The 13,175-nt window shown below is 43.3% G+C and overlaps 1 protein-coding gene across 1 annotated transcript in view; it reads left to right on the top strand.

Annotated features, from left to right (window-relative positions):
* LOC132571866 (zinc finger protein 420-like) overlaps positions 1 to 13,175 on the top strand; it is a 452,634-nt gene that overhangs the window by 350,126 nt on the left and 89,333 nt on the right. The window contains exon 6 of the mRNA XM_060238658.1: positions 12,106 to 12,235. Coding sequence (XP_060094641.1) covers positions 12,106 to 12,235 — 130 coding nt within the window. The remainder of the gene's footprint in view (positions 1 to 12,105; positions 12,236 to 13,175) is intronic.

A 13,175-nucleotide genomic window follows, 5' to 3' on the forward strand; every position in this document is an offset into this window, starting at 1 on the left:
TGAATGAGGCTGAAAGAGGAACCTCCGCTCCTCTGCCAGCACTCAAAAGCTCCCCGAACGACGGGGGTATCCCCTGATACCCCTTAGGAGATGTTCCCACTAGGGAAACCCTCCCGCAAATCCTCCAAATCAGAGCTTTCTCCCGGAGCACGGAAGAATCGCTCTGTGTCACCGCGCCATTGCACCGGAAGAAAAAATAATAAAGTATAGTGAAAATGGGTTGAGTATATGTAATAAGATAAACAGCCAATATTCCTTGTTTGAGTGTGTTAATACAAAAAAATATTATTCTGATACACTATTCTAAAAAGAGAAATTGGAATACTGTAGATATATACAGTACAGTAAAAAAATTATTGCATAAAACCACTGGCTATTGCAATTTCAGTTAAAGCAACATACAGGTTAAAAGCAGTCAAGAACTCTTAAGATTAATACATTGAATTATTAAAAATCTTATTTACATACAGCAACCCCCTGTTCCATAGTCAGGCTCTAATAGTCCAGTTAACATCATTTTTTTTATTTAATATTTTTTATTAATTAATAAAAACACAATTTTACAAACAACAACTATAACAAGAACAAGAACCATATTCATAACACAAGAAGAAGAAGATATTGGATTTATATCCCGTCCTCCACTCTGAATCTCAGAGTCTCAGAGCGGCTCACAATCTCCTTTACCTTCCTCCCCCACAACAGACGCCCTGTGAGGTGGGTGGGGCTGAGAGGGCTCTCACAGCAGCTGCCCTTTCAAGGACAACCTCTGCCAGAGCTATGGCTGACCCAAGGCCATTCCAGCAGGTGCAAGTGGAGGAGTGGGGAATCAAACCCGGTTCTCCCAGATAAGAGTCCGCACACTTAACCACTACACCACTTAACCACTACACCAAACTGGCTCTCCATCCTGCTTTGAGTACAATGTGCAAATTAAATATCTAATAGAAAGCAAAATTTAAATATTTTTCCAGTAATTTAAAATTTAAATATTTTTCCGGTAATAATGCATTTTGATCACATTGTATAAATACAAAAAAAGGAAACCATTTTCCTACAAACATATTTTTCTCATTTCCTATCAGATGTTTCTGAATTTTGTATGGTGCCAGCTAACTTATCCATAACTATTATGTCCCAAATTTTTAGAAGCCATTGTCGTTTAGATGGTAAAACTGTTGCTTTCCTCTGATGAGCTATTAATATTTTCGCGGCTAAAATAAGCGTAGATGTTAATTCTTTCTTATGTTTTGGTACTTCCTCATTATTCCAGATATTAAGTAAAATAGATTCAGGGGGAAAAGGCACCTTGTGATCTATAATACGTTCAATCGTAGGGTGGCCATAATATCTGCAGGCCAGCCAGGGACATCTTGAGGGGGGAATGAATGTGTGTGTGCGCGCGAAGCGCGCACCGCCGGAAACAGGAAGTGACGTCACTTCCGGTGACGGCGTGCCACCGCCGGAAACAGGAAGTGACATCACTTCCTGTGACATCATTTCCCCCGCGCCGCCTGCCGGAAGCAGGAAGTGACATCACTTCCTGTGACATCATTTCCCCCAAATGCCACTGCCAGAAACAGTGGCATTTGGGGGCTCCTTCCTGAGCCAAGACAAAAATGTGTGAGCTGGAGGCTAAAACCCTGTGAGCTAGCTCACACTAACTCAGCTTGGAGGGAACACTGGTCCCCATCACCTTCAGGGAAGCTGCCTAGAACAGACACCTCTATGAATCTGTCTAATCTGTTTAAAGCCGTCGATGCCAGCGGGCATCCCTATCTCCCAGCCGCCCAGACGGTGCCACAATTTGCCATGAGGGCTGGGCCGGGAAGACTCTTCTCCCTTCGCCCCTCAGGCACGGGGAGCGCGGGAAAGCCGGCGGCGCCACTGACTGACCTGAAGCAGGTGGTGAGCTCCCCACTGGGCTTCAGACACGGGTACTTGGTGGTGGCGACTTTGCTCTCCGAACAAACTTCCCTGCGAAGTGAGAGGGGGGAAAAAGAGCGGGTGTCTGTCTGGCAAAGTCCTCCTCCGTCACAACAGCTATAAAACAGTTATATTTATTTAAATTTATATCCCACTTTTTTCTTTATAGATGGCAGTGTTGTTCGCCCACTTGAGAACCCCATCAGCCTGTATGGTGGGATATAAACTTCAAAATAAATATCAAACCCTTGCATATTTATTGCCAAGCCATCTGTGCAAATGGCCTCTCATTGATTTGAAACCCCTGTTCCAAATCAATGCATGCTTACAGAAGTAATTGCCACTGAATTCAAGAGAGCTTTCTTCCAAGCAAGCATGTATTTGCAGCCTTCACCTATCAAAGCTTCTCGTTCAAAGGCATATGGAAGAGAGAGATTCAAATCACTTTTGCAAACATAAGTTTGTACATAACTGTTGGAAGAAAAGTCCATTTATAGTTTTTAAAGAACTCTGTTATGCAGGGTGTATGCCAAAGCATAACTAATGCACCCTTAAGTGATCCTTGACTGGTGAGAGACATATGGAGGAGTGATTGCCTTTGAGATTACCATCCAATATACCAAGGGTAGCCAAACTACAGCTCTGGAGCCACATATGGCTCTTTCACACATATTTTGTGGCTCTTGAAACCTCCACCGGCTTGGAGAATGCATTTAAAGTTGCTTTCTTTCCACCTCTCTTTTCCTCCTCCCTCTCCCCATATGTTTGCCTGCTTGCCAGCCTTCCTGTCTTGCAGCTCTCAAACATTTGACATTCATGTCTTGCGGCTCTCAAGGATCTGCCATTTATTATATAGGGTTCTTATATTAAGCAAGTTTGGTCACCTCTGCAATTTACACTTCCTTGGGAGTGAGTCTGAATGAATTCATTCCTGCCTTTGTTACAGCAAAAAAGCCCAAACAAAAGACACACACACACACATATTGTCTCTCTCTCTCTCTCTCTCTCTGTATATATATACAGAGAGAGAGAGAGAGAATAGAGTGGCACCACAAATGACCAGCAGAGTTACTGTAGTATGAACCTTTGAGTAAAGTTCACTTCAACAGATGCTTTAAGTAATTCCAGAAGAGTAGCTGTGTTAATCTACTGCAGCAAAAATTAACAGGAGCTTTATGACAACCTAAACACTGACAAACATTTATTCCCACATAAAGCTTTATGGATTACAGTCCATTCTTTACATGAACACAATGCCTCTACAATGCTTGAAGTGTTAGCCTCCTCATGAGGAAGACTTTTCATGCAGAAGATATTAAATATAAACAGCAGGATCTGGGTACCAGGAAGTATGGGTTGAAATGTAGTAATTTCAGGGGTGTAGTTTTGTTGCAGCAATAACAAACAGGAGTCTTTTGTAAATGTAAACACTGACAAAATCTTATTCCTGAATCCACTTCTATAAAATAGAGTCCTCTCCTTCAGACAGGCAGAACTTTAATTTGGGCATTGGAAAAATAAGGAGCCATAAACAAACGAAGCACTGAGTGAAATGAAGTCATGTGTCATTCAAATCTAACCAAGAAAATACAGAGACCACTAAGGCAGTTAACACCTGTAATAGGTGGGGAGCAGTGTTCCCTGAAAGCTGAGTTAGCATGAGCTAGCTCACAGATTTTTAGCCTCCAGCTCACACATTTTTGTCTTAGCTCAGGAAGGATGACCCCAGAACACACTACTTTATGCAGTAGCTCACAAAATAGAATTTTTGCTCACAAGATTCTGCCGCTTAGAGGAAATACTGGTGTGGGGGGGGGGGGGGGGCGCGGGCAGGTTTTGCTAACACCTATAGTAAGCAAAATAATACAATAGTCCTCCTGACCGACCGAATCCTCAACTGCTTGAAATATTAGCCTCAAATGCATGGGAGATGGGGGAAGAACCTGAAAACTAAAAAACTCTTACTCCTGAGTCAGCAACGAGCCAACGACTATAAGAGTGCCGCGGCTTGCATGAGGATCAAATATTTATTTTAAGGTGGGAAAGGGCACTGGGAAAGAAAGGGACGGAAGGGGAGGAGACTCCACGCCTGGCTTCCTAACATTTGCAAAACCAGATGAAGAAGGGAAAGGAAGAGCTCTCTCTTCCCATCATTTCAGCACTTCCAGCCTCTTCCTCACAGCACTGTCCCTCCCTCAAGCTCCCTGTGTGAGTCTGTAAATGGGGAGCAGAAAGAAAACTGCGGGGGGGGGGGGGGCTCGGTACTTACACAGCCCACTGGAGCCGGTGCTGGTGAACATGTTCCCACAGCGGGAAGCGAGGAGGACCAGGGGAGAGGCTGCAGGCCGCACCTCAGCAGCGACCTCCTTCACTCCCCCCAGTCGGGGGGAGGCGGAGCCGTGGCTACTCCGATGAGTCCTCTTGAAGAGGGAGGCCCCGGCAGCGGCCTAGCCCAGGAGCAGAGCGTTAAGGTGGCCTAGATGGGTCAGAGCCGACCGGGACCGGCAAGGGCCGGGAGGCCCCACATAGTGCCCTCTGCTGGAATCGCCGCCTCTTCCTTGTCCTCCTCCCTGCAGGAACGGCTTGGGACACCGGACGCTGCAATAGTGATCCTCAGGGGCGGGCTGTTCTTTCGGACACACAGGCCCGCATCCGCTTTGTGGAGTTTGCATTCCGACGTAGGAGGCTGCGAGTCGGAGGAAGCGAGTTTAGGGGAACTTACTTAACGCTAAGCGACTACGGGTTGGAGGGATTGCAGCCTCCGTGTAAGGCACGGGTCTTCAGAACCTCCGCTACGAGACTCTTCTGATTAATTTGGTGTATACGTGCGGCATGCATCCGCACGTGACGAAAAATTTACTGTCACGCACTGGGGGCTGACCTTGACAGGAAAGGCAGGGCCAGGTGGGCTCTTGCAACGGAGCTGGGTGGGGGCCGCCCTTCCCTCCGCCCTCCCCACCCACCCACCTGTCGCTCTCCTCAGGCTCCTCGCGGTAGGTCCACGTGTGGCCCAGCGCCGCCGCCAGGAGTAGGGGCAGCAGAAGCCAGAGGTGCAATGTCCGCGCTGGCGAGTGCGAGCAGCAGCACAAGCCGCCTGGCACCTCCTCCGCCTCCGCCTTCCCCGCCGCCGGCCCGCAGCACCATCATGTGGCCCTGGGGCTCTCGCGCGCGGCTGGTCTCCGGCTTGGGGGTTGGAGGGGACGGCGAGAAAGAGAGAAGCTGCCCCCCGCCGAGGCCGGTGGGAGTCGCTTCGTTGGGTACGCAAGCGCAATCGCGTCTTTCCCCTTTCCTCCTCGGTAGCCTCCGGGCCTCTCTTTCCCCTCCCTTCTCTCAGCCGGCGGAAGCGCGGCCCAATCTGAGAGGAGGAAGAAGCAGGAAAGGGGAGGGGTCGCTGGTGGCGCCTGTTCCGGTCACGAGGGAGGGGGTTTCCTGGTCGCAGGCGGCAGCGCTAGTGAGTAAAGCGTGTGAGCGCGCGCGCGAGCAGGGTCGTCTCCCCCTCCCCCACGTTCCCCCAGGCCAGCCGTTGGAACCGACGGCCGTGTTCCCTCAGTCTCTCCCGGTCACACGTTGCCCCTCTCTGTGAAGTCCAGCTTCCCAGGATTTCAGTGGTCCCGGGTGAGCCAACCCGGGAGGCGGGAATTTGGGGGCAGGGGCGGGACTTTCCTGGTGGTCGGGACGATCTGGCCACCCTAATCGTGGGTAAGATTTTCTTCCAAAAGTCCGAGACTAAGGGACATTCCCACCAACGATGGATAAATGAGCCAACATGGCCACACCCTCTCCAACAAGTGGCTTCTTTTGATCTCTTAGCATAAAAACTCTGTAGTGGTGTCAAGTACCATCTGGAATAAATTTTAAAATTTTGTAGCCGTAGATTCTGTAAAAACATATGGAATAAATTTAATGACCAGATGTTGAACCAATTTTCTATTGTAATTTGTTTATCACAGTCCTTATTCCAGGCTTTTACTAGTGGGTTTTCTATATTAATTTTAAAATTACTGAGTTCTTTATAAATTATCGCAGTCTTACCCTTAAGTTTAGGTTCCGGGTCCATCATGGCTTCTTCGAAGGCTTTCATTGGTCTATTAATTTGGGACAAAATATTTGGGTTGTGCAATAAATGGTGAACCTGATTGTATTGCATCCAATTGGCCTTAAATTGGAATTTTCCTTCTAAATTTTTATTTGATCTCATTATATTATTTATAATTAAATGCTTAAATCTGAAAACACCTGCATCTCTCCAATTCTGAAAGCTTGCTTTTTCCTTTGCAGCTGGAAACCAAAAAACTGTTACTGGGGAAGGGTGAGGCGCTAATATAGTTCTATATCTATCCCACACATTCAGAGTTAACTTCAAAAATGGGTTAAATTGAATACGTGAACAACGCGAATTAGGCAGGTTCCAGATTGTTTCATGTAGTAAATCTGGTTCTATAAAGGTTTGCTCTGTATGAACCCAGTCTTTTTCCGGATATGGAACCGCGTAAAACAAAACATATTTTAATTGAGCCGCCAAATAATATTTTTCCAGATCTGGAAGAGCCATTCCTCCTTGAGCTAAAGGTTTCACTAAGGTCGAGTAGGCTATTCTGTGTTTTTTCCCTGCCCCAATATAATCTAAAATCATCGACCTCCATTTTTTAAAAATCTCTGCTTTGATAACAATGGGGAGGTTTTGAAATAAGAATAAAAATTTTGGTAAAATAAAAACCTTAATCTGTTCAATTTTTTCTAATAAGCTTAATGAGAGTTTCCCACAATCCTTAAAATTTGTTATTATAGAATTTATCAAGGGGTCAAAATTTCCTCTAAATAGATTCTGCAAATCCAAAGGTATCGGAATACCTAAATGTCTAAAATGGGATTTAACCCATTTGAAATGAAATACACTTGTTATCTTAGACTCCAAGTCTGGACCCAACCAAATAGGGTATATTTCTCATTTTTTGACATTTATAGTAAAGCCTGCAACACTTCCAAATTCTTCGATTAAAGTCATTAATCTAGTTAAAGAAATTAATGGATTTGTACAGTAGAAAATTGCATCATCTGCAAATAAGCTTAACTTATAAGAAACATTTTGAGAGCCAATTGACATGCCCGTTATTTGAGGATCAGATCTTACTGCCTGGGCCAGGGGTTCTAATGACAAAGCAAACAAAATTGGTGATAGGGGGCATTTTTGTCTAGTGCCTCTTGATAGAGTCCACATCTGTGAATTAGAATTGTTAATAGATAAAAATGCTTTAGGCTCTTTGTATATAGCCTCTATTGAACACAAAACCTTAGGGCCAAATCCCATGTTTCTAAGGACTGCTTTTAAAAAGGAATTTCTACCTTATCAAAGGCTTTTTCAGCGTCTAGTGACAACATAACTGCCTCCATTTTAGTGTTTCTACAATAATTAATAATGTTTAGAGACTTTCTTATATTGTCAGTTATTGATCTTTCTGGAATAAAGCCGGTTTGATCTTTATGAATATAATTAGAAATGATTTTATTTAACCTGGCTGCTAAGATAGAGGAAAAGATTTTAAAATCGTGGTTTAAAATAGAAATTGGTCTATAAGAATTTACATTTAATTTATCTTTGTCTGGTTTTGGGAGTACTATCACTCTCACTTCTTTCCATGAATCAGGCATAGAGCCCTTTGATAGTACAGAATTGCATGTGTCCAGAAGTGGAGTCAAGATACTTGGTAAAAAATTTTTTATAAAATTCTGACATCAATTCATCATTACCTGGTGCTTTATTATTTTTCATATTCTTGATGATTTTTTGCAGTTCAGCACTATCAATAGGTTTTTCAAGAAAAGATAGATGTTCTTCTGAAATCTTAGTTTTGAAATTAATTTTATTAAGGAATTCTTCAATGGATCTTTGGTGAGGATTATTAGATTTATATAAATTTCTATAGTATTCTAAAAATTGGGCTGTGATTTCTTTTGTTTTCAGATGCAACTCACCTTGTGAGGATCTTATAGCATAAATTAACGAAGAGGACCTTTTTTGAGCTACCCTGTGTTTCAACAATTTCAGATATTTAGGAGATTTGGTTACATATCTCTGTTTTAAGTACATTAGTTGTTTTTGGATCTGAGAGGTTTCAAGTACAGCTAATTTCTTACGAACAACATCATTTTACCGTCTGCTGAAAATTACCTTTGCATGTGGATATATAGCTATACTCACTAAGAGTGGGTTTAGCATATGTAATGAGATAAAATGAGATACATATGTTTAGCATATGTAATGAGATAAAAAAACCCCAATATCCCTGTTCAGTCCTGGGGCGGTGTTTATTTCAAGTTTCCTAATCATTTGCCATTTGATCCTAACTTTGTATCAGTTTACATTCTTAACCCACCAGCTATATGTATTTCAGCCACTGTACCCCATCCCCTCGTCTGAAGAAGTATGCATGCATACGGAAGCTTACATCCTGAATAAAACTTTGTTGTTCTTAAAGGTACTACTTGATCCCTACTTTGTTCTACTGCTTCAGACCAACATGGCTCCCCACCTGGATCTATTGTTTATTTGTGACTGGTGCTTTGTAATATTAATCCTAGTTAATGTAACCATGTTCCAGGTCTGAGGAAGTTTGGAAACGTTGACCAGATATGGGAGCAGCGTCACCACCCATTGTTGTCAAATCTTGGGAGAGACTTTTGATACAATTGGAACTTTTTTCCATATGGAGCCCTTGGGGTGTGCAAACTCAAGAGATGCTCTTAAAGCAGAAACCTTTTCTAGAATCAGGATGTTAATATATTAGTGGGGTTAAATGTGCAGGATGGTATTGTAGACACTGGCACACAATTGATAGGCAAGACTGAAGGCATTTTAAAAAATTTTGAGCAGCTCAGGCCAGGTAAATCTTTTGTCAAGCTACATTCAGTTAAAGTGTAAACCTGGATGTGGAAAAGTGGGTAATGGAACATTTCAGATCGTAGCAGATTAAGCAAAAGTGGCCATCTCCAGAAACAAAGAAGTTGCTTTGCAAAGCTCAGGAGACATATGGATATTCTAAAAAAGGGCAAAAGGAATGGATGCTTGACAAAAGCACTTATATTGATAAAAAGGAAGCTACAGCTTTGTAATCTGTAGAGATCTGTGTATGTCTAAAAGTTGTTTACTTCAATCTCTAAAAAGCTGATGTCTTTGTGCTTTGGGGGAGTCCTTGGTTTTGCTGCCAGGGTCTCTTTTCATGCAATAAGGTTGTGTCTACTTGTGTTCAAGTGTTCACACCAAGCACTAAGGGCTGATATGGCTAAAACAGTCAATTGTGGTTTTTAAAAAATCATTTACTGGGACTTGACCAAGAGAAGCCCAGTTTTGTGCAATTTTCTGAACTTAACATTTATTGGAGACTTCCAGCGAGCCTGCAGCAGACGTGGACTATTGCACCCTTCTTAAATCTTCGTTCGCGAAGCCAAGCCGAGAGAGAGAGAGAGAGAGAGAGAGAGAGAGAGAACATAAGAACATAAGAGAAGCCATGTTGGATCAGGCCAACGGCCCATCAAGTCCAACACTCTGTGTCACACAGTGGCAAAAAATGTTATATACACACATACACTGTGGCTAATAGCCACTGATGGACCTGTGCTCCATATTTTTATCTAAACCCCTCTTGAAGGTGGCTATACTTGTGGCCGCCACCACCTCCTGTGGCAGTGAATTCCACATGTTAATCACCCTTTGGGTGAAGAAGTACTTCCTTTTATCCGTTTTAACCTGTCTGCTCAGCAATTTCATCGAATGCCCACGAGTTCTTGTATTGTGAGAAAGGGAGAAAAGTACTTCTTTCTCTACTTTCTCCATCCCATGCATTATCTTGTAAACCTCTATCATGTCACCCCGCAGTCGACGTTTCTCCAAGCTAAAGAGTCCCAAGCGTTTCAACCTTTCTTCATAGGGAAAGTGCTCCAGCCCTTTAATCATTCTAGTTGCCCTTCTCTGCACCTTCTCTAAAGCTATAATATCCTTTTTGAGGTGCGGCGACCAGAACTGCACACAGTACTCCAAATGAGACCGCACCATCGATTTATACAGGGGCATTATGATACTGGCTGATTTGTTTTCAATTCCCTTCCCAATAATTCCCAGCATGGCATTGGCCTTTTTTATTGCAAACGCACACTGTCTTGACACTTTCAGTGAGTTATCTATCATGACCCCAAGATCTCTCTCTTGATCAGTCTCTGCCAGTTCACACCCCATCAACTTGTATTTGTAGCTGGGATTCTTAGCCCCAATGTGCATTACTTTGCACTTGGCCACATTGAACCGCATCTGCCACGTTGACGCCCACTCACCCAGCCTCAACAGATCCCTTTGGAGTTCCTCACAATCCTATCTGGTTCTCACCACCCTGAACAATTTAGTGTCATCCGCAAACTTGGCCACTTCACTGCTCACTCCCAACTCTAAATCATTTATGAACAAGTTAAAGAGCATGGGACCCAGAGCCCTGTGGCACCCCACTGCTTACCATCCTCCACTGCGAAGACTGCCCATTTATACTCACTCTCTGCTTCCTATTACTCAGCCAGTTTTTGATCCACAAGAGGACCTGTCCTTTTACTCCATGATTCTCAAGCTTTCTAAGGAGCCTTTGATGAGGAACTTTATCAAAAGCTTTCTGGAAGTCAAGGTAAACAACATCTATCGGGTCTCCTTTGTCCACATGTTTGTTCACCCCCTCAAAGAAATGCAACAGGTTAGTGAGGCAAGATCTTCCCTTGCAGAACCCATGCTGAGTCTTCCTCAATAACCCGTGTTCATCAATGTGCCTGCTCATTCTGTCCTTGATAATGGTTTCTACCAACTTTCCCGGTATTGAAGTCAGACTGACTGGCCTGTAATTTCCCGGATCTCCTCTGGAACCTTTTTTAAAGATGGGGGTGACATTTGCTACCTTCCAGTCCTCAGGAACGGAGGCAGATTTCAATGAAAGATTACAGATTTTTGTTAGAAGATCCACAAGTTCAACTTTGAGTTCCTTCAGAACTCTCGGATGTATGCCATCTGGACCCGGTGACTTATTAGTTTTTAATTTGTCTATCAGTTGTAGGACCTCCTCATTTGTCACCTCAATCTGACTCAGGTCTTTCAACACCCCTTCCAAAATTAGTGGTTCTGGGGCGGGCAAAAAGTTCTCGTCTTCTACAGTGAAGACAGAGGCAAAAAATTCATTTAGCTTCTCAGCCATTTCCCTATCCTCCTTCAGTAATCCTTTTACCCCATGGTCATCCAAGGGCCCCACTGCCTCCCTGGCTGGTTTCCTACTTCTAATATATTTGAAGAAAGTTTTATTGTTGGTCTTTATGTTTTTTGCAATATGCTCCTCATAGTCCCTTTTTGCCTGCCTGATCACAGTCTTGCATTTGATTTGCCACAGCCTGTGTTCCCTTTTACTAATCTCACTTGGACTGGTTTTCCACCGCTTAAAGGAGTCCTTCTTACCTTTTACAGCTTCCATTACTTTGTTTGTTAACCACGCAGGCCTTTTCTTATGCCTGTTTGTGCCTTTCCTAACTTGTGGTATGTATTTTATCTGAGCTTCTAGGATTATAGTTTTAAATAGCGTCCAAGCTTCCCCAAGGGTTTTGACCGTATGTACCTTTCCTTTCAGTTTCTTCCTCACATGCCTCCTCATCTCAGTGTATTTACCCCTTTTAAAGTTAAACGTGGTTGTGGCGGTCTTTTTGGACAACTCCCTATTTATACAAACGGTGAAATCAATAACATTATGGTCACTGCTCCCAAGCGGCGCAATCACTTTTACATCTCTCACCAAGTCTTGGGCATTACTTAGGACCAAATCCAGGATCGCCCCACCCCTGGTAGGTTCTGAGACCATCTGCTCCATAGCACAGTCATTGAGAGCATCAAGAAACTCAATCTCTTTCTCTCGACCAGAACACATATTGACCCAATCAATCTGCGGGTAGTTAAAATCACCTATTACAACACAGTTTTTACGTTTAGCCGAGAGAGAGTGTATTCTAACTATCAGATCCTCAAAAAATTTGAAGTAATTTTCCTTGCCATGGGTTTGATGTATTCATCCTTTTAATCAATTGAGTAGGCAGTGGGATCCTTCTTTTCTTCTTTAAAGCTCAGGCACAGGAATAGATGATCAACTGGACCATGATCTATCCTTTCAGAGATCACCAGTGTCGTTTGAGGAGGTAGCCATGTCCTTCACCAAAGAGGAATGGGCTCTACTGGATCGAAGCCAAAGAAAAGTCTTCTGGGAAATGATGGAGGAAAATTATAAGACCGTGGCCTCTCTGTGTAAGGCTCGTTTCTCTTTTTTATGAACATGGAAGAGAAGGGATGCATGGGATGAAGAAAGTAGAGAAAGAAGTACTTTTCTCCCTTTCTCACAATACAAGAATTCGTGGGCATTCTATGAAATTGCTGAGCAGTTGGGTTAAAACGGATAAAAGGAAGTACTTCTTCACCCAAAGGGTGATTAACATGTGGAATTCACTGCCACAGGAGGTGGTGGCGGCTACACGCATAGCCAGCTTCAAGAGGGGGTTAGATATTTTCTTATACTCTTAAGTTTTGCAGATATCTTGAAATAGCATCTACACTTGTTTAAAAACTTTCTCTCACCAGTCTGCCAAAGAGGTCCACATAACAAGAAACATGAAGAACCCCTGCTCTGCAGATTTATGCTATCACCCATCAAACTCCAAGGATCACATGGCCTGGGGTTAATAGGCCTTTGCTTCATGAGGTTAAAAATAGAAAAAAAGACATGTAGATTTTAATTAGGCCAGTTCCTGTACACAGAGCTGGATGCAAGCTTTAGAGTTACACATAACTCCTCTGCAGACAAAAATGTTTCAAGCAGAAAACTTCTCTCAAAACACAATTTCTGTGTGATTCTGTGGTTTAATTTGCAAGGTAGTATAATATCTGCTAAATTTCCGCCGCACACACACATTTAATTGGTCTCTACCAAGAGAAGCTCAGTTCTTTGCAAGCTTCTGAGGTTATATTCCTTGGAGAGTTTCAGTATATTAGACTTGTCAGAGGCTGAAAAAGAAACTCACGCAATTTTGCTTGTCATCAGTGTGACCTGTTGCATTATTTAATCAGTTGACAGGCCAATGGAATTCTACACTCTTTCTTGAATCATTAGGGACAATAATAATTGATAAACTAGCCCATATTTTCTTTTTTTCAGAGATCTCCCATGTCCTTTGAGGAGGTAGCCATTTCC

Source organism: Heteronotia binoei, chromosome 5 (genome assembly GCF_032191835.1).
Source record: "Heteronotia binoei isolate CCM8104 ecotype False Entrance Well chromosome 5, APGP_CSIRO_Hbin_v1, whole genome shotgun sequence".
NCBI lineage: Eukaryota > Metazoa > Chordata > Lepidosauria > Squamata > Gekkonidae > Heteronotia > Heteronotia binoei.